At 32.1% G+C, this 22583-nt stretch overlaps 1 protein-coding gene across 11 annotated transcripts in view; it reads left to right on the forward strand.

The window, feature by feature from the left end:
* LOC108969670 (protein hu-li tai shao) overlaps positions 1-22583 on the forward strand; it is a 92272-nt gene that overhangs the window by 45928 nt on the left and 23761 nt on the right. For 10 of the 11 annotated variants that reach the window (XM_018934537.1, XM_018934538.1, XM_018934539.1 and 7 more), the window contains 8 exons: positions 12050-12330; positions 12555-13029; positions 13692-14427; positions 14510-14633; positions 18503-18613; positions 18682-18976; positions 19050-19175; positions 20210-20281. In XM_018934537.1, coding sequence (XP_018790082.1) covers positions 12229-12330; positions 12555-13029; positions 13692-14427; positions 14510-14633; positions 18503-18613; positions 18682-18976; positions 19050-19175; positions 20210-20281 — 2041 coding nt within the window. In that variant the 5' untranslated portion in view covers positions 12050-12228. Of the gene's footprint in view, positions 1-12049; positions 12331-12554; positions 13030-13691; positions 14428-14509; positions 14634-18502; positions 18614-18681; positions 18977-19049; positions 19176-20209; positions 20282-21897; positions 22458-22583 lie in introns of those variants that run through there. The other variant, XM_018934541.1, reaches the window with a different exon arrangement.

Consider the following 22583-nt stretch of genomic DNA (forward strand, 5'->3'; position numbering starts at 1 on the left):
CTGCATCCAGGTATTTTTTAAAAATTGAAAATGGGCGTGGCGTCGCCCACTTATGGACCAAAATCATATCTCAGGAAGCACTCGACCGATTTCAATGAAATTCGGTATATAATRTTTTCTTAACACCCTGATGATATGTACCAAATATGGGTGAAATCGGTTCACAATCACGCCTGAAATCTCGATTATCACTTTATCATGCGAGGGTATAAAATGTTCGGTGACACCCGAAATTAGCCCTTCCTTACTTGTTAAACCATTTATTTAATTTAACTTTTGCTCGTTTCAACTCGTTACTAAATATTTTTGTTGCATTGTATACAAGTTTGTCTTACCTGTTTGCATTGAACTATTTTTCTTTGAGTGAGACCAAAGCACATGACAGGTAAAGGTCAGGCTAGAAATAAACCGCACGACGTTGTACTGTGATAGATAATACATATTCAGCATCGGTAAACAAAAAAATCGGGTCAATCGGAATCGATGTAAACTATGTATCTGAAAAATTGATGTTTTTAATTTTATTTAACATTTAGACTCTGAGAAAAACATGGATCCATTGTATTGTAATTCCAGGTCTGATGAGCCTTCCAAAAAACTACGAAATTCTTCACATTTAACCAAGCTCATTTATTGAGTTTCCTGATATTATTGCAAAAAGCCTGTGGTCGTTTTGGATGACCTTCAAGTTCTATAAAGTAGATAGGTAGACACAAAACAGGTACGTTTAAGTTTTTATACCTACCTACTCTATAATTGTTGGTATAAAATAGTATTCGATTACTCACTTTGTATACTGGTTGATTTTGTGATCTGTCCTTAGTTAGAAACTTCAAAGAGTTTTATTGCACTGGATATATTCATACTTTTACATGAAGTTCTACAAAGCCACTAATTTAGGCTTGTGTATTGTTTTGTTATTTACCGATCAAAACAGGCTTAGATCGGGGAGAAAACCGCCACTCGCCGGATAAAACCCTGGTTTAACTGGTTGTAGGTTTGAACACTTAATTTTTTATTTTTTTGAACAAACCTTTCCCGGTAATGCATATTTTTCTACATGCCTATTTTTACATAAAATTCAGTTTGAGGGAACATTTTCCACATTCTTAAAGCATTTCTGTACGCCAGCAGTACCAAACATTATTATGTCTTCCTTGCTAAAATCCCCTGTTATTTCGATCTCTAATATTACACAACACTTTTATAGTAATCAGGCAGCTCAAATCGAAGCCTTGATAGAGAAACCTCGTAATCCTGAGCCATCAATTGGTATCAGAGTAATGGAAAGGCTAGGAAAACCGAAAAAGTTGAATAAAAACGTAAAGAAAATGTATTTTACTAGCAAAGACACACTCGAATATAAACCATCAGCCGAGATAAATTTGTTTCAAGCGACAATCGGTTGCAAAGTTGAAGAAACATTAACTGATCTCTTGAGCGATTCAGTGAGTTCTAGTTTGTCGTCAACAAGTTTGAGGAGAACTCAGATGAGAGAGAGAAAAAGCAAAAATATGGCGAAGAGCGCCTCTATCGGCAATACATTAGCAGTAGGCAAGGTATTAGGAAGCGTAGTAAAAATATAGAAGATCTTTATGCGGAGCAAGTGATTAWAATTGGACGGACTAGTTATGCTAGCATTAAAAGGGAATTGATACAATCCAGATTGCATATGAAGTGCTTACTCCAACTCATCGGTACTTATGTAAGCAAATGATATGTTTACGAATCGAATCCTTGTTTCTTTTTGTTATTATAGTATCTATGCAGGACATATGTTAATAATATTCGTTATATGTATATATGTAGGTTAAGTAATTTATATCAAAATTAATAAAATAAGAATACAATTCTGAAATCACTATGGTATATTCATCAATATTAGTGGCGTGTGGATATACATACCGATATCATTTCGAGATATTCTTGCTTCATTTTATTGAGATATATTACGCTAAATCGATATCCCTATGTAATAAAAGGTGATCCATTTCGAGATTGCCTACTTTTTTAAAGAAACACAGAAACTTCAATTTTAATGGGGAGTGTTTAACATTTGAACGTTCTTTGKCATTTATTTTTTAAAGATTATCTCTTTAAAATATTGGTCGCGACTACGTCTTAGATGGCCCATCCGTTGAGTCAAATTTTCGATGACTCGTGAGAGCATTCGACTGGTAACTGGCGAATGACACGTGTGTTGTTTTGCTCCGAGAACTGAATCGAAGCGGAATTGTCAGCATAGACTTTGCATCACGATCACAATCAATCAGTACAAAACGTGAAAATATCTGGTCCCCGAAATGTTCTCTCAATAAATCCGGTTACTTTTGCAATATGTGGGAAGGGGCATTTTGTTGAAACCAATTGTTGCCGAAATCAGAGCTTCATGTGTTGAATACAATGCTCGCGACAGACTGCGAACGACATCTGTCAAATATTAAAATATACACGTTCTTATGGACGGACCTATTTTGACAGCTGCACGACTACACGACAGTAGGACGACAGTTGTCATTCTCGCTAACTTCAATTTGATCCTATATTTGCCAACGACAGTAGGACGACAGTAGAGTTGACAGTAGAGAGATGAGGTAGAGTGGTGATACCATGTAAAATGTAAAATTACTCAAAGCTCTAACAAACCTGACGTTATTTTACAAATAAAAGCATAAAATAGCTCTGTTACATCATTTATAATAACAATTGATAATTTCAAACGAATAAATTTACCTATTTACTTATTTTTTGCTTAAAAATTTCACTTTGAACAAAATATTAAAATTTCATTGAAGTGCAAGGTATTAGTATGGCCACAACGTTCATGTAGTAGGATTCACAACGCCATTTTCAGTTCACTGTCGTGCTGCTGCAGTCTGTCAAGAGCATTGTGTTCCGCACATCAAGTTGGCCATAAGTTGAGAGAAGCGCCCGAAGCAGATCCTTTACGAGACGTTAATTTTCGTTATAAAGCTTAACGAATTGTGAACGTTGTTCAGAAGTAAGTAATTCCATGATGAAATGCCAAGCATTACTGAACAAAAATTACAAATTAAATTATGCTTGATGCTACTCGCGTGTTATCTGTCAAAAAAGGTGTGAAAAAGTGCCTCTATTTGGATTTCGTGTCAATTATGTAAGGCGGGCCAAAGATCTGGTTTGATTTTATCTATCCCTTAACCACAAGGTGTTCAAGAGATTGTTTATACCTAGAAGGAAACGTCGGAGACCCTATCGTTAGAATGTATCAACGGGGACAAGTCCCTCAGTTTTTTTTTTAGATATTTATCCGAAATTTTGCACACGGGAGAAAAATGCATGTGGAGTCAAGTAGTTTAATTTAAACTTTGAAACAGTGACTAGTTATAAAATTCAAGCTATAATAGGTCTACAATCACACATCAAATTGTTTCAAGCAGTATTTAATTTGCTTGGGTTAAGAACCGTCTAACGGTTAATAAGTATTCGTATACGCTTTTCGTAAGCTGTTGGTCAAATCTATTATAATATTACCGCCGGTCGACCTCAATAGTTTCTTGTGCTCACCTTGCTAAAACAGTAATCACCGCCGTCGTGYTCACCATCAGCACCCCGAACAAAATAAATAAACATTACTTTGGTCGCCCCGCACTACAAGTGCATTTAATGCAAGTGTGCAACACACCGCCCCACTCACTCGAATGATACTGACCACCGTCATTCATTCGATGCTGATACCTGTATACGTGCATCAATTATGCAAAACGTGTTCTGTGTTTTCTACTTTTTACTATATTGTTATTATTGTTTGGTTTTGCTTTTTTTACATTGAACAACCCTCGTACTTTGTACGCTTAACTTGTCACCACCAGCGGCTTTGGTTCGTTCTTGGATTGGTTTGACCTGTGCGCGCATGGTAGCGGCGGATATGAGCTTGGTGGTTTGATGGTTTGTGGTTTCAGCGGTCAATATGTATTTGCGTTAGCGTGCGCGTTTACACATTGTAAGTATGTATAAATAAAAAGTGAGTTGAATCATCATCACATTTTGGGGGTGCAGAACAGAGTTGGTAAATGAAATGTTAAAAATGCAAATATAAGCTATAAAGTTATTCATGATCTCAATATGTATTTTAGAGTAGTCATATTATCAATTCATCAAATTTCTGAGAATGCATTGCCCTGAAGTTTTTTGCTTCTAATTTTCAAAGTTTTTATGCAAATTCAGTATTTTTAGGTGCCTTTTTCAGACGTTTGTAACGAAAACTATTTCAATTGCAGTGTTTTTTTTTCAAATATTTTGTTTTTGCGTTTGCTTTTAGGTACGAATTTGTAGACTATAAGATGAATAATTTCATTTTAGTACTATGTTGAAATTTATTGTTTGTTGACGAGTAAAAAACTAAATAAGAAAGTTCGATAATACATATTTTTACAATTGCATAACACTTTGATATTTTATAACAAAGTGGTGGCAACTGGTTAACATATTTAGATTTTTATAATCAATAGACAACATAATATGAACTAAATTGTAAAATTTTTATAATATTGAGAAGTCGATAACAACAACATAATGACGAATGATAAAATATTCATAATACGAGTCAAATCCACAAACCGATAAACTGACCAATTTATAATAAATTGATAAATCGAAGATCTTGTGACAAAGCTAGATTGACAAGCCAATAATATAGGTAAAAAGAAAATAAACTATTACTTGTAATACAAGTTTCTCGCCAAATTAATTATAAGGTAATTAGAACTTCTATTCTTATTGAAATACCTATGTATATATGTATATGTATTTATCTATTAACATAAATTGATGCGCTTTGCGAGACTATAGTAGGTATCTCAAAGAAATTTTGGAATCCAAACTCTCAATCAAGTTCAAATAAAAAACCGTTAACCCACAGGTATTGTAATTCAGACATAAAAGCTTCCGAAGCTATCGGTACGGTGATCACAAACACTAAGTGGCATTGCTATATAGCAGTGAGTGAAATGATAGCAAATGAGACGTGAATAACACACTTTGAAATCTATATAATAAATTTCAATAAAATAAATAAAAGTAGAGTAAAAGCCGCGAACTTAATTGTTTATTTACATTATGAGATTGTACGTTGCGAAGTTTTATTGTAAAAAGTGCATCTCTATTCTATGTGTAAAGATCAGCATCGCTATCGGTTACATAAACAGCTGACCGAGCAGTCGAGCGACCGAAGGAGAACGAACGGCTGTTTTGGATTGGCTTTGAAATGAACTAGTTTAGAAAATCAGACAAACAGAAAAAAATTATGTAAATAAAAATAAAACTATGCTAGCCACAACCAATGAAATCAAGCTTAAATTGCCAAACGCTGCGACTGCTATTGCAAAATGCATATGTATATGAAGCTTAAAAAGCCGCAACGAAATTTGCCAATTAGCCAATTAGCTTAGGTTAATTTGAAAATGTTTAACCGTGTGTATAATGTGAAATGAGGTGCGAAAAATTCGAGTTTTTCACTTTGGCTGCTACACTCTATCCTCACTGTAGTTAGCTAAACTCGTTTAGAAAAACTCGTTTTATTTTTTCATTAACTAGAGAGCAGCCAAAACTCAACGTATACAAGAAGAAGTTAAATAATTTTTTTTTAATATTTATTCCGAGATTTTGAATTTTTTTCTTTAGAAAGATAAAGTTTGTGTCTTCCTACACTACAATTCACCAAAGTACACTTCAACAGTTATATTTGAAAACATATTTTTTTTATCCAATTGACTACTTCGCTTTTGTTTTTATTTTCTTCTGATGTTGCTTTCAATCAAGGTTCAATAATCAACGATCAATCTCACTTCCACTCTTGGACAGTCAGAAAAATCGTGAAACAATCAATCGACCCACCCACCAATCTAACAAATCATTTACCGTTTCTACTTTTCACCGAACTAACTGCATACATTAATTGCATGTGTGTGTGTTTATAACTCCATACTGTCTCCTGAAGTCTACAGCTTTTGATTGCCGGCTGATGCTACAAAAACTGTATCATCGATCAGCAAAATCGTTTGGAAAACGATGTACATTTGAACGTTGAATATTGAACGGTCGATTAGTCAGAAGAGTGGACTTACTCATTCGTCTTATTTATATGTACATACGTAGGTTTACTATCGTATGTGTGTTGAAGCGTTTAAAATACGCCCACACCTCGCGCAACTTTTTTTCGCTTAGTAAATATGAAAAATACAAATATGTAAAAAGATACAATTAAATTAAATAAATTAATAAAATATATGTAAAAGACTTTAGGCTTTAAACCCAAATGCGTATCTAAAGGGTGACCTATTTCGAGATTTTCTACTTTTTTCAAGAAAAAACATAGAAACTTCAAATTTAATAGAGAATATTTATTATCGATCGAACGTCTTTATCATTTATTTTTTGAAGATTATCACTTTCAAATGTGGGTCACGGCTAGATCTCAGATGGTGCATCCGTTCCGTCCAAGTTTCTATGACTCATTCGAGCATTTCGACTGTTAATTGGCGAATGATACGGGCATAATACCTTTGTCCAAAGCCTGGATCGAAACGGGATTGTGCGCATAGACTTTACACTTTACAGCTCTTGAATTGCTCCAGGTTGCTCTTCTTCTCCAAATTTGGGTCGAAAACGTCGGATCTTCTTGGCTCTTTTCAAAAGCCCATAAAACGAAGCGACGTCGCTTGGGAAGTTCAAGAGGCTTTCTTACTCCAGCTGTATTTTGTACGCTTTTAATTTAAGATCTCGACGGCTTATGTTGATCATAAGTTGAGCGAAGAGGCCGAAATTATTCTTTACAGAATTTGAATTTTCGAAATAAAGTTGAACCATTTGTAAACGTTGTTCAGGCGTAAGTCTTTCCATGATGAAATGCCAAACAATATTGAACTAATAAAACATGTCAGCTTAAGGGATCGTCTCAGTGTGAGCTTCGGAAAAATCACTGATTTTTGCGATTTTTGTTTTTAATGTTGAGATTAACTAATCGGTCCGGATTTCGACAGTATTTCGTATAAAAAAAATAGGAAGATTAAAAAAAAGTGTTTTATATCACGATAGAGAAAGACGTTAAAAACTTTCTCTCCAAAGTGAAAATAGATATCTTCAAAACTCTTCCCTTGAGAGTGGAAAACTTTTTTAAAAACAACATTCTGAGGAAAACGCGTTTAAAGGTTGGAGTTGCAGTGTTCTTTACTCTGATCCCTTTCTACAAAAAACGCTGTAGAGAACTGTAATAATTTGAATTTCGATTTCAAAATTTGAGAGAATGTTTATTCCATTATATACTATCCGATAATGCAGCAAAAAAATCGATTTTTCGAAAATTTCACACTGAGACGATCCTTAAAACGACTCACGTGTGATTTAAAAAAAGGCTATTGAAAAAAGTACCCCGTTATATGTGGTTACAATGTTTTGATTTTGATTAAATTTTCTAACTAATTTTTATGTTTGGAAGTGCAGTCGTTAATATTTATTAGTAAGAGAGATTCAGCAATATATTTTTGATGTAGTCATAAGGAATTTACCATTTCTCAATCCAAATTATTTGTTCCACCTTTTCACAATTATTTATAATTTTTCAACTTTTACCTACTCGAAATGAAAAAATAGAGGTTGTTGCATTTTCTATAAGCTGATAGTAAAAAGTATTACGCAAAATTTTGTTGAAATGATTTCTTTTGTTATTCATATATTTTACTGCACCCGTTGCTATCGTCCATGTTTTCCTGCTATTTGTTTTTCGTACATGGTTGGTCGGCCAGCTAGCATAAATTTTTGTATGTAAATATAAAAATAAAATGTGACTTGCGGAAGTTCCACGACGATATCCCGCCGCTTTCCATATAAATATTTCCTGCCCAACAATAGAGGTGAGGATATTATTCTGCTCTAAGTAACATATACATATAACCTATAACCTTTAGCTGCGCTCATAGGCAGAAAGCGCTATTAACATAGCTTGTTGAAAATATATGCGTAATTACATTAGTAACTGCACTTTTGCACTAGATAAAAATTTCACAATGCAACTGAACACTCAACAAACATTCATTACATTTACACCCGATTTTTCTCTGATTACAACATAAAGCACACATAATTACCATAGAATGACGAATCATATTCAGCGAGATACGTTGAAGCCCCAATGAATGCTTAAGTTTGAGCTGCATGGTATATTGTGGCGGGCAAGGGGCAAATGGGAACGAGTACATATAGCGAGTAAGTCGAAGCATTTTGCATTTTTATACTCAAAACAAAGTTGCTAAAGAGAGTATTATAGTTTTGTTCACATAACGGTTGTTTGTAAGTCCTAAAACTAAAAGAGTCAGATAAAGGGTTATATGTATATACCAAAGTGATCAGCCCTTACCGAACTTAGCCCTTCCTTACTTGTTTTTACTGAAAACATAATATATATTTTTAAAGAATATAATATATGAAAAATAATCTGAATTTAATATTTATCTGTTTATTAATATTACATTCGTTACTATGCAACCAGTTATTTGCCGGTTTTAATTAATGAAAAAATGATGTTCAACACTACACAAGTGTTATTGAGTGTCAATCTCGAATAAGTAGTGACAAACACACCATGAATGAACTCAAACGTGAAGTCTTGGTTGTGTTTAACATTTTATTTGCTTTAATGTTTTTCTCTCCTTTTTTGTAACTGTGAACATAAATAACTGCTGACTGACGCGGTTCGTTTCGCTTTGTGACAACTCACGTGTAAAGGGTAACGGCAATAAAAACAATTGTAAAAAAAATAAGAAAACCGTGATAATAAGATAGCTTTTCGCAAATGTTGGCAAATATAAAAGTACCGTTAATAAAGTTATAAAACGTTCCGCTTCCTCGTTAAATCTACAATTTTTCTTAATTTTCTATTAAATGACTGTTCGTATTTGTACTTTGTTATATTTATAAGTGCTACACACGTTTTATTTTATTTAATCTAACTACAAGCTACATACATATGTATTTATAATATACTATTTTATATAACATTTTTCTTATATATTCTTCAAATAAATCATTCTAAGTTCAATCATATGTAAATAAATTTCTTCCATTTATTTTTAACTTAAATAAGATACGCCCAACTTCACTTTTAACATTTTGTTGATAGTTTTTCGATAATTTTGTGTGAAAATAAGTACTTGATTATCCAAATTCACTAATTAAATCAGATCATGAGGATGAATGAGTGACCCCATGATGAAAATTGTGAAAGTTCTGCCAAAAATAGTAATTGTCGCTTCTCATTAATAAAGTTTTTAAAAGTAGCTATCACCCTCCCCAACATCTGTCATTTATAATTTTTGAACAAGTCTCAACTAAAATGTGTATAAAGAAAAAACAACATCAACTTGAAATAAATTGAAATCAAGCATAGGGAAATTCTAAAATTCTAAAATAAACATACCAGAAAGTGAATTTTAGCGGCCACCAAATGATTCTGGAAAACAAATTTAGGTAAAAGAGGCGACCGACCGTACTGCCATAAGTGCCCCACATACACAATTACACAGCCAAGCATTTTAAGAAAAGTTCGCCGGCCGCAAAGCGAATGACGTGTGACGCGCGTGTGTTTTCTGTGGAATGTTTACGTTTAGTTAAAGTAAAAAATATAAATTTAAATTAAATAAACAAAACGAGAATATATATGTACATATATAATATATCGCTTTGACCGAACGAACATCCGCGGCTGTTGTGGTGCTTTCTAAAACTTACAAAATTTCTATTTTTGTGCAGATATTTTCCTAAACATAGCCAATAGGAAATTCATAGTAGTACAACAGCCCGTAGTAAATTTAAGAAATAGAATCAAAATTCGAAAATTCAATATAAGGAAAAAGTAATACTTTCAAATTTTGGGCATTATTCTATTTGATCTGAGTGTAAATATGACCGGCGAAACAGCTGGCTGCTAGTTGAGACGTACGTGATAAGTGCTGTGAGATGTATACATTTTTTTTTAGATTTGTTCATGTGTTCTTATTTTATTACAATTCGCCAACAGTAGCACTACGTCATGTGCACAATTCGAAAGCAAATAAATTAATAAAAAGTGAAGTGGATGCTTGAGAAAGCGACATTTTATTGCAGGGTGAAATAGAATGTGAAAATATGGAAAATTAGATGTGGATTAGATGTCTCGCTGTACCAGACAATTCACATAGCTTGTGTTTTTACTGAGTATTTTTTTTTTTTATTTTGTATGCACATACATATAGCCTTGAAGTTAGTATTGGTGGATATCAAAAGCATTAAGAAAATATACAGAATACGAGCGTGCTTATACTCAAGGTTGCGAATTTTTAAATTAAAAAATGTTTATGATTTATTTTTTATTATAACTTTTATTTATAAGCCTTTAGTAAAAGGTAAGATTATTGGAAAATTTTTTTTGGACATGTTGGTATTTATTGTAAAGAACCTTAAATTAAGGCCTTCGGGGTTAAAAGATAAAAAAAATCTTCATTTAAATGTTATAAAATTATTTTTTAAAGGCTTTATTTGCAACCCTGCTTCTAATACAGACATACTTAAAAAAATCCAAGAATGTACATATATTAAGCCCCGTTACAATATTATTAAAAAGTGTTACCAAGTTTTGATATTTGAAAAATAAACGATATAATAAAATTCAAACTAAGTGAAAAACTCATAAGTACAAATTAAAATTACATATCATTTAATTTATATGTATGCTATATACTCTTTTTGCGCGGGCTTTTTATGTATCTCCCTATTGAATGTATTCTTGGTTTTATCTTGACTGAATACTTTAGCCTATAAGAACATAATCTTGCGTACTTTGACCTAGCTAAAAGATAATCAAGAACAAACAGTTTACACTAGCTTCTACACACCTTGTAAACAATGAGTCAATAAGACCAATTGGAATCTGCTCGTGTCGGCTTTTAATTGGGGTCAAATCGCTCTTTTACACTCACAAGCTCTCTTTGCATAACCAGTTGCTTGTGCGATGGCGAATATAGCGCCCATTGTGCTCTTATTCATGTTGAACACAATGCTCGCGACAGACTGTTYTTACACACGTTCTTATGGACAGGCCTATTTTGACAGTTGCACGACTACACGACTGCAGGCCGACAGTTGTCGTTCTCGCTAACTTCAATATATTCTTATATTTGCCAACGACAGTAGAGGGATGAGGAAGAGTGGTGATGCCACTAATATGTAAAATTACTCAAAGGTCTAACAAACCTGTCGTTATTTTACAAATAAAAGCATAAAATAGCTCTATTATATCATTTACAATAACAATTGATAATTTAAAACAAATAAATTTACCTATTTGCTTATTTTTCATTTTGAACAAAATATTACAATTTCATTGAAGTGCATGTTGCTGCCCTCTCACAAACGTTCATGTAGTAGGATTCACAACTCCATTTTCAGTTCACCGTCGTGCTGCTGCAGTCTGTCGCGAGCATTGTGTTCTACACACGATGTGAATGCATAGAGAAAGTGGTCCTGCTGTATAAACTATATTTTGCCGTTATTATAGTTTATACTCGGTCGTGCTTTTGTCGTTATTCTGTGCTCACATCTACCAAGTCGTATTTTTTCGCGCTGTTGTGGATTTTTTAAGGTCACTACCCATGAGGAGGACGACGACAATGAATGTATCTTTATACATTGGGCTGATTGCGCGCATCCTTTTTAAAGTCACATCCTTTTCATATGCTGTTTGTGCATTCTCCCTCCAGATTAATACACATTTTCATAGTAGACGTCCTTCAGCATTGCATAGACGTTCAGTCTCTTGCGAAATGCACAGGCAGATGGTCGGTCGGTTATATCGACATAAGTTAGTGGGCGTTTGCGTTAAGAAGTTTGTTTGATTGAGTGTTTGTTGTCGTTTATTGGCTTTACTGTATTTTAATGTATTTGCCTGTATATGATTGAGTACGTGTATATAAGTGTTTTAAGATTATATTATTTATTTTTACAAATTTCTAACAATGTCTCTATATATTTATCCTTACAGCACATTTTCATTCATTTATGGAGGGAAAATTAAAATAAAATCGGGAACAGTCTAAATTTTTGTAACAGACAGCCATTGAAAAATACATATATACAGAAACGGATATTTAAAATACATATATATACATCTATAAAAGTATATATAGCAGCCATAAATAAAAGTAAGAACAGCTAACAAATATGACTGAAGTTGAACAGCAGCCACCGCCACAGAATGGCATAGACCTTTCCGCTGCTGAAGAGGATGATAGCAGTAAAGCACGTCCAGCCGATATTGAGCAGGTATGCATATGAAAAACACTTTACCGTAAGTGACCAAGCAGCTAAATTGTAGTGCAGCCCAATGAATGAGTGCCACAGCTGCATCGATTTTTCACACTGGTTCAATTTGTCTGAGTGAAAGCCACAAATTACTAAAAATTTGCTACATTTGCCATTCTCGCTTCTTCGCCAGATTTAAAATTAAAGAATTTATTGGTATTTAATTAATAAATTTTTTTTTATAGGATATGCGCGAAATGGAGCGTCGCAAACGTGTTGAGGCAATTATGGGTTCGAAACTCTTTCGTGAGGAATTGGAACGCATCGTGGATTCGGCACGTGACGGTGGCGGTATACTGCAACAGTTATCGGATATAATGGGCGTACCGACATCGACGCGTGTCGGTAATGTCTTCAAGGCTACCAATTGTATGTTGCCGATTAATGATATACGCGGCGTTGAATCGATGGGCTATGCCAAGGGTGAAAAGATTTTGCGTTGTAAACTGGCTGCCACATTCCGTTTGTTGGATCTATATGGTTGGACGCAAGGGCTGGGCGCACAAATCACCGCCCGTCTAAAAGTCGACCAGGAGAATTTCTTGGTGAATCCCTATGGAATGATGTATCATGAGATAACGGCGTCATCACTGAACAAGGTTGATATGCAGGGCCAGGTCGTGGAACAGGGCACCACTAATTTCGGAGTGAATAAGAATCGTAAGTGTGTCATTAGATTAATATCTGCATTTAAATATTTGTGGAGATATATCTGTTTTTTTTTATGAAAATGTCACATAAATTGTAAAGCACAAAATAAATTAAAGGTTTCTCAGAAGAAAATATGTATCAAAAAGAAAATAGTACTAAAAGTACATAGTAAAATTAAAAACAAAATAATAGAATAAGAAAAGTGCATAATAAAAAAATTAATTATTTTAATTAAAAAATCAAATTAAAAACTATTAAAGATTTTAAAACTATTATGAAGACAAAAAATAAATTACTTCAAAAGGAGATAAACTAATATAAACCACGAAATAATATAAAAAATACCCTCATTCAATAAAGGAAAAAAATATTGAATGGAAAAGAACATATTTAACAAATAAATAAACAAAAAAAAGTAGATTTTTATGAATCTGTTATTACATACTAGTTTATTGAATAACATACAAATTAAGTTAATAAAGATGAGTTAGTAGTTTTGATGTGCTTATAAATGAATTTGTTGTTATTTAATAGATTATATATAGTTTGATTATTGAAAATAAAATTTTAAGAAATTCACACTTTTTTTTTAATAATTGGATATTTTGTTAATTTAAATTCCTAAAAAACTATATTCTCAATACTAAGAATATATATTTTTCCTCTTTTAGACTTTGCCTTGCACTCGGTGGTGCATGCTGCGCGCCCAGATATCCGTTGCGCCATCTATATTGGGTGCACACCCGTCGTTGCTGTCTCTTCGTTGAAGGTTGGTCTACTGCCATTGACCCGTGATGCTTGTGTTTTGGGCGAAGTGACCACACACTCGTACACGGGCACACAAATGGATGCCGATGAACGTGATCGCTTGGTGCGCGCACTCGGTCCCAACTCCAAAGTATTGATACTCAGTAATTATGGTGCATTGTGTTGTGGTGAAACCATCGAGGAGGCATTTTTTGCTGCCAGTCATATTGTGAAAGCCTGTGAAACACAATTACAACTACTGCCAGTCGGCGTGGATAATTTGGTATTGATACCGGAGGAATCACGCAAAGCTATTTATGCTGAAGCGCGCCGCCCACCTGAGGATTTGGAGAAAAAATTCGCTGCCGCTGTGGCAACAGTCGAGGCTAATGCTGCCGAGGCCGCTGCAGCCACTACCGAAGCTGGTGGTGTTGCTGTTGCCGCTAAGTCCACCACAGGTGCACCCAAGTGGCGCGTAGGTGGTGCTGAATTTGAGGCACTTATGCGTATGTTGGATAACGCCGGTTATCGCACCGGTTACATTTATCGCCATCCGTTGATTAAGTCGGATCCTCCGAAGCCGAAAAATGATGTTGAGCTGCCACCTGCTGTTAGCTCGCTGGGTTATCTACTCGAAGAAGAAGAGCTCTTAAAGCAGGGGTAAGCGGAGAAACAAAAAAAAAAAAAAAATATCGACGAAATAGTTATTATCTTAATGATTTGTTATATTTTTTATTTTTAGCATCTGGAAGAAAGGTGACCTGCGCAAGGGCGGTGATCGTAGCCGATGGCTTAACTCGCCAAATGTCTACCAGAAGGTTGAGGTACTGGAAACTGGCACGCCCGATCCCAAGAAGATTACAAAGGTAGAGATTATTACTTTTGAAGATAAATCTGAAGCAAGTCAGAACTAAACTGAAATAAAAATGCTATGAAAACCTTAAATAAAAAACCCAAAATCAAAAGCGCCCCACTAACCAACCGTACCAAAAAAGAAGAAACCTAATTATTATAAGAATATTAATGAAATAACGAAACTAATTCTTATACAAAATGTAGGACAAATATTTTTGGGGTTATAAATTTTACTAATTAGCTCTTATCAACATTTAAATATGATTTATAAATGTAGCTTTTATAGAAAAACAAATACTGCTAAAACATTGCTGCCGCCGCTCAATATTTTGATTTATTAGTAAAAGATATATAGGAACTGTTTGTCTTAACCAAATACCTAAACGTAAAGTCGTTATATGTTTACGTTTTTATTTATAACATTTTAATGCGAACTCACATTGAACATTTTATAAAATTGAGCCGATGCTTACAAAATGATTATTACGTGCACATATACTTTAATGTTTATTCTGCTTTTCTGCATTTTTAATAAATGTTTTTATTTTTCATGCAGTATACTTTGAAAAAACTGCCATACAAGTTTTAAGAGTATGATTTTAAACTAGTCGAAAAGACTCAATTAATTTGAAAAAAGGACTATATTTAGCTGTTGCATTGAAAATGAACTAAGTATAGTAATTTTATATATTTAATTGTATTGATTTAGAGAATTATTATTTACAAAGTAGTTTAATATTTGTATTAGCTTCTTTTACTTTTTATTTGATATAGTTGCAATAATGATTTATGCTTATATATAATTTTGATATCTTTTTAACTCTTTTGTTTTAGTTTTTCACATGATTAAGTTCTCTTTGATACGCACTTATACATATGAGTATATTTAAAACTTACTTAAAAATTAATTCCGATATGAATTTTTCCTTTAATTATTTTATTTTGTGACAAGGTTTTTTATTTTCTATTATAATATTATTATTTTTTATTAATATGTTTCTATTTTATTTAATTTTCAACACCACACGACATTCCATTTACAATTTTTGCTTAGCTTCAAACTCCTTTAGATTTTCCTAGCAAGCATTTTTTAGGTTAGAAAAGCGCATTGAACTTTAAAAACTACAATCAAATAAATAAAGCTGCAGAATAGTTTTCCAAATAGCACAAATTATTGTGAAATGTGACCGAAAAATATGTGTGCATATTTTAATGACTAAAAAACTAATTGGATTACAATCTATTTTTATACATACATATATTTCTTATTATATTAGGTAATTTTTAGAAGAATTGCCATATTAATATTATTATTAAAATGCAGTCTTTATACAGATGTAATTGTAAAATAATTACGGTCCATTCTCGCATCCTGGTGTCAGCTACTAAAAGCTCCCGCCTATCTTACTATAACCTTATATGAACAATATAACACAGTTTACGGATAACCATTCATAATAAAATTACTTGATTAATTTTGCAGTACTACAATGAAATAAGTAATTTTAATTTAATGCAAGAAAATTACAAAAAATATGAATCACACATTATTAGCTAAGTAAATGCTTTCCAATGTGTTTGTGGTACAGTTAAAGCAAAGCAAGTGAAATACATAATAATATATTTAAATGAAAATAAACCAATAAAAAAAATTATCTTTTTAATTACTACATTAATTACTACATGCCCTACTAAAACTAAACTAACTTAGAATACCAAATTAACTATTGATGCATTGACACAAAATATATTCCCTTTAACTTCGCTTGAGTAATTAATTACTTGTGAGGACTTTTGCTTGAAGCGCGGCTGCTAATAGTCTTGTATTGACGACGCTTTTTCGCTTTTCTACTGGGAATCGCTGTTGGGCAGCGTAATGCAGTTATATCCACAAATTGATAAGAGGATACGGAAATGTGTTTTTTTATTAAATAAAAATGTAAAAAAAAAATCAAAAGTAATCACACGTGCAATGCAAGCAGCATTGAAAAGAACAAAAAATATAGAAAGAGAAAGAAAATGTTAACCCATTAACGCATTGTACTTTAATAATATTTGTAACTTAAATACTTTAAGAACATTTAAAAAAAAGTACATATTTTTGTGTATAATCCCAATGAAATTTTGAGTTTTTTGTCTAACATACTGTACTAATTAATATACATATGTATATATTAAAATATTATAAAAATACTTGTTAATAATTTTTTGTATGTAATAATATCGATTGTTGGCACGCAAGAAATGTTTTTTTCTAGAAAGCCTTTGGAAATGTGTTTTAAATATTAAAAAAAAAATAATAAATTAGTATATAATATAAAAATATAAATAATTACATTTAAAAGTATATGCATAAAGTAATAAAAATATAATATTATATTATACACAAATCTTGTTGCAATGGAAAGTGTTCCAAAGAAGTCTTTTAAGTTTCTTGTCAAAAGTCTCACATTAAAATCACACTTACATTAAAAATTTCTTATATATATTTTCTTGCGTCTTAATAATCGTTAGAAAAAAATGCTTGGCATACTTTTTGTTTCTTTTTATTCTTTTTTGCCGTCTTAATAATTATTTTTATATTGTTTTGTTGCACGTTTGCATGATTAACTTTTTATCATTCACATAGTTGAACAAGCATTTTTTATTTAATGCGTTACGCCAAAAAGTGAGGAGCGCATGAATCAAGGGGGTTCTACCGAAGGAACTGTATCACAAATAAACGGAGTGTCATGATGATTCAATATTCAAAACTTTTTGTTCGCCATATCAATCAAGTTTAATCATTGTATATAGACGCTTTGTCAGTTTGTAACGAGCATTGAGCTATTTTTGTTATATTTTATTTTTCTTTTTTTAATATTTCTTTGTTTTCTTTATTTTTTACTCTTATAGTATATATTATTTTGTATAAATTGCTTTGCTTTGTGAGAGAATGTTTTTTAATAACGAAAAAATAATATTAAATCTAAGTGTCATGTAACATCACTAATAAATAAGTTATAATAGTAACAATATTCTTATTAATACGAATATTTTTAGAAATGTTACATACAAATTTTCAATCATGTAAAAATATTATATTTTTATTATTATTTTCTTTGTTATTATTTATTAAAATTTTTTTTTATTAACAATTCATTTTCAACTCACTATTATATTTACTTATTTATTTATGTTTTGTGATTTTATTTAATTATTATTATTTGATTATTATGTATATATTTTTCAGTGGAAGAGATATGTACTCACATTAATTATACTCATAACTAACCGCAATTTTTATATATATTATGTACATACTACAAATATATAGTTATATATTTTTCATTTTTGAAGTTATATAAATTAAACATACATATGTTTAAGCACGATCCAAGTAAAACTTTTATAACTAACAAATATACAAACATTTACATACATATTTATATGTGTATTTGAGAGATTCACCGCTTAAATTTTCAAAAATTACGCTATTCAATATATACTTAAGAACTGTGAATGCGGTAATTATAGTTTATGTTTTCCTAAACAACTAAGTCATATAAAGTAAAAAGTGAAATTTAATTAGTTATAGTAAAAAAAAAATTTGTTAAAAATTTACCAATATTTTCTTTCTCTTTCTACTTTCATTGCATATCTTTTTTCAAACTGCAAATGAACGCCACATTACGCTGCCTCAAATTCGTATCAAATCTAAAATACTCAAATGGCGGCTTATTCCCAAATGTAATTTGATTTACCATTTCCGTATACGCCCTTTGTGCATAATATGAAAAATTCTCGACCACCATTCTAACCAAATCCAAAATGCCTCCGATCCCTATCATCACCTGTTCTTCGCTATATTTGTCACCACAAACAATGTTGCCGTTGTTAGTGGGTAGCCGAAGGTTCACCAACACACTCGACACCGGTACGCATCGAAGATCCCTTGCAATTTGTGCCAGCGGGAACAAATCCAAAAGAGTTCAGACGCTTGCAACAACAAGTAAGACATTGCAATTATAAGAGGTAACTACAAGAAATTATACAATTAAAACTTTTTTCTTACTCTAGATCAAAGACAATCGTCGGGCTGATAAAATATCCGCCGGTCCACAATCACACATCCTCGAGGGTGTTACATGGGATGAGGCCAATCGTATTAAGGATGCGACCGTTTCATCGGCCGGTGATCATGTTGTGTTAATGGGCGCAGCCTCTAAGGGTATCATACAACGTGGCTATCAACATAATGCAGCTGTTTATAAGGCACCATATGCTAAAAATCCATTCGATAATGTCACCGATGATGAGTTGAACGAGTACAAACGCACGGTGGAGCGTAAAAAGAAGAGCATTCATGGTGAATGTAAGTGCATCTCTGAGAAAATTATTCTGGCTTTCCATGTACTATGAATATTCATTGCTTCCTCCCTGCATAGATACCGATACTGATTTCTCCGAATCGGAGCCACTGAGTTCGATGCCAATCTCAGCACCACCACAGACGAAACAAATAACAATCGCAACTGCCGCAGTTAGTCAATCAGAGCCAGAAGATGTTTCAGGTGAGTTCTAAGAAGTGCCATTACGAGAATATTGGAAATGCTAAAAATGGAGAGAAAATAATGGCCAGGCCATTGTTAGGCTACTACGCTGTTAGTTACTAACATGCCAATAGTGAAATTTAGGAAAAAAATAAAACTTTGACTGTACAAATGAATGAAAGATTTGCGGATTAATGATAATCCGGTGAAAGTATTCGGATTGAAGAAGCATTACTTCAGCAGTGTCCCCAAACACTTTTGCTAAAGGCACAATAACAGGCAAGTTCACAAAATAGTCAGCTCTATCTGTTAATTGACCCAAGGCTGCTAACCAGACATTGAGGAAACGTTCCCATGAGACTTGGGTTTATGTACCCGAAACGGACTCAGATCTGTATCCGGTCAACTCGGCAGAATTCTGCTGTTACAACAACAAAAACGGCCTTGAGAGTGTTTCGTTAGCTGCTAGAAATACTATAATGCTTCTGAATCATGTTAAAATTGTAATAATGTATATAACTATATATTTTTATATGTAGGTAGGTCTAAAACTAAATATTAGTTTTAATTTTATCATTTGTGTATTTCTATAATTTGTATGTCCCAAAGGAATTTATGAAACATGTATTTGTGTGAATAAAAAAATGCATAAAATAATATATTATTTTAGTACGGTGACGATGATACTAGGAATCCGCGCTCCATATACCATAATAAAAACATTTTATGAAATCATACATAAGGCATGTCAATAAAGTACCTATCTTCCGTAGCAATTTCCGAGTATCATGTTCATACGATTCGAAAATTGCATTTTTGAAGTTTCAAATATAAATTGATTCAAATGACCTACCCAATGCCGCGGCGCTTTGGCTTATAACGCGGGGAAAAAGTCAGTTGACTTTTTCTACCAGTTGAATCATATTTTTTGGGCTATGGTAGTGTACTTAAGTTTTAGTTCATTCTTTTCATTTAGACATAGTATAGTAATAGTGATCATCAAAAACACTTAAACGTCTAACAAAATAACAAAAACTTCCATTACTTTTTTCTAGAACACCAAGTGATGAGAATAGAAACCCAACAAGCGCCAATTCCAAGCCAAGCCGAAGTAGTATTGAGCGATGGTAAGTCCAATCAAACAGTTTTTCCATTTTTATTTACATACCTGCATAAGTTTCGTTCGTAAACACTGAAAAACATTGAAATATTCAGGGGTGTTGTGGAATCCATATTTACATATATTTAAAGTAAAAATTTTTCAGAATAAAATCAGTTTTTTTTTTTTAAAATTTTCAATTTTTTTTATAATTTTACACTGTTTTCATAGTTTAATTTGAACATAAGTTATTAAATAATATGAATCCCTTTGAAGTTTTTGTTTCCGATAGAAATCTCGACCTGCATCCTGCCCGCTGTGGCATATGCTCATGCGAAAAGCATCTGACAATTGCTTCCCAAAGGCAAAATGTAAAAGACTTCGTATCAAAAAAATGTGCGGATGGTGTTTAAATATATAACTTTAAACCCTAGAAATTTCGCTTTAATCAATTATTTATTTCCCTCCCAAACAAAACCTCAACAAAATCGATTTTTTAAGCCTCTAAAGCAGGCCCCTTAAACACCATTTTTTCCAAAACTCTATAATTAAGACATTTTTTGTTTTATGTTTTCTCCTATAGGAATAAAAGTAAATTAATTCGTAATAATAAAATAACTCGATTTATTAACTTACATTTCAAATCTGTGTGCGACTATCTTCTTGTTTCTGACAGCAAACCCGATAAAATTGGTTTCCGTGACACCGAGAACCGATACAAATTCTGTTACGAATATGAAACCAATAATATCTGAATTCATGACACCTACTGCTTTTTTTGATCAGTTTCAACTCTGATTCCGACAACTATCAGATTCCACAACACCCCTGATTGTTATATTTTCAAAACTGCGCGTGGAGCAATTTTACTTCGCAATCATTAAACTTATAACAGCGTTTTGTTATTGTCTGAAAATTTGCTTTATATTCTATTTACATAATATACCTGCGTATGTTCAGATTTTTCCTATATTCCTTGTTTGTTTCTTTCATTAAACATATGATTGTTGATATAAAAATATATACATATATTGATTTGTTCAAGTATTTTAGTAGTTACATATTGCTTATAATTGTATTGTTTGTTTTATATAGTCAATAATTGCATTTTTAAGTTCGTCTTTCAAAATGTTGAATTTCTTAAACTATTTTTCTATTTAGTTTTTATCCGCATTGCGCCAGCTGTTTATTTAAATATAAACAATTCTTTACATTCAATTTATGCCTAATTTTTTGCTTAGAAATTTTGATTAATTAATTTTGATTAGGCTGAAATGGTGTGAGACAGCCAGAAAAAATGCAAACAACAAAATTAAACCTTTTTGTTCGTTGGCTATTTTATAACTTTATATACTTATATATTTATTATTAGAACTTTTATGTATTGTTATATCTTTATTTTATGTATGTAGTTGCCGCTTACCAAAATTAAATTTTTAAGTATTATTTTTAGCTATTTTTTTGGTATTATTTCACTTTTTAATTTATTTTTACAATTTTACTTTCTCTTTCCCTTCTTTAATACCAACAAAAAACCAAAATATTTTATACCACTTTGTGCTACAATATAAAACGCAAATTAAACTCCATTAATTTTATACTACTTGTTTTTAACTTTTGTTAACACACATAATGATTTATTAGTTGTTAGAAAGAAAATATTACCCGTACTGGATAGCGTATCCGTCACATTTCTGTAATGCGCAAGCAAATATTACTGCAACAACTATTTAACAAATTATTACATTTAAAACTGACTATCTATCTCCTCTAAACGCTAATCTTACTTAACTTAACTAAACTTATAAAATCTTACATTTCTTATTTTCATAAATTACAAACAAAACTATTTTAAACTCATGTTTCAATTCGTTTGCAAACAGGCCCAACATGTTGTACGGCGTGTATTAAGTGATTTATTATTTTCTACTACTACTACTACTACCACTTCTGCTACTCTTTCTACTACTTCTCCTCTACTACTATTTAACAACCAAACAACTTTATGCATACTTCGTACTTCAGCTACTACTGCTATTGCGATAACACACTCTCTTGTTCTCTATCTACTTCCAATCTATACTGGCACTTTTCATACAGAACTTTCATTTCTATCTAAATTTATTTTTCAAAATTTCTACCCAAGATTTCTATTGGCACAAGGTTTTGGTTAGTTTAAGTTTTGTGTGCAGCTGCAGTTGTTAATTTTTTTCGTCTAAAGGCTTTTTTTTTTTGAGAAATAATTCTTCTGGAACTTTTTTTTTTGTTGAAAATCCGTTTTTACGTGATGTTTAAAAACGTTATATCAGTTATAATTTGTAAAATATTTT

This window comes from Bactrocera latifrons, unplaced genomic scaffold, assembly GCF_001853355.1.
Source record: "Bactrocera latifrons isolate USDA-ARS-PBARC rearing strain unplaced genomic scaffold, ASM185335v1 scaffold_260, whole genome shotgun sequence".
In the NCBI taxonomy this organism is placed as follows: domain Eukaryota; kingdom Metazoa; phylum Arthropoda; class Insecta; order Diptera; family Tephritidae; genus Bactrocera; species Bactrocera latifrons.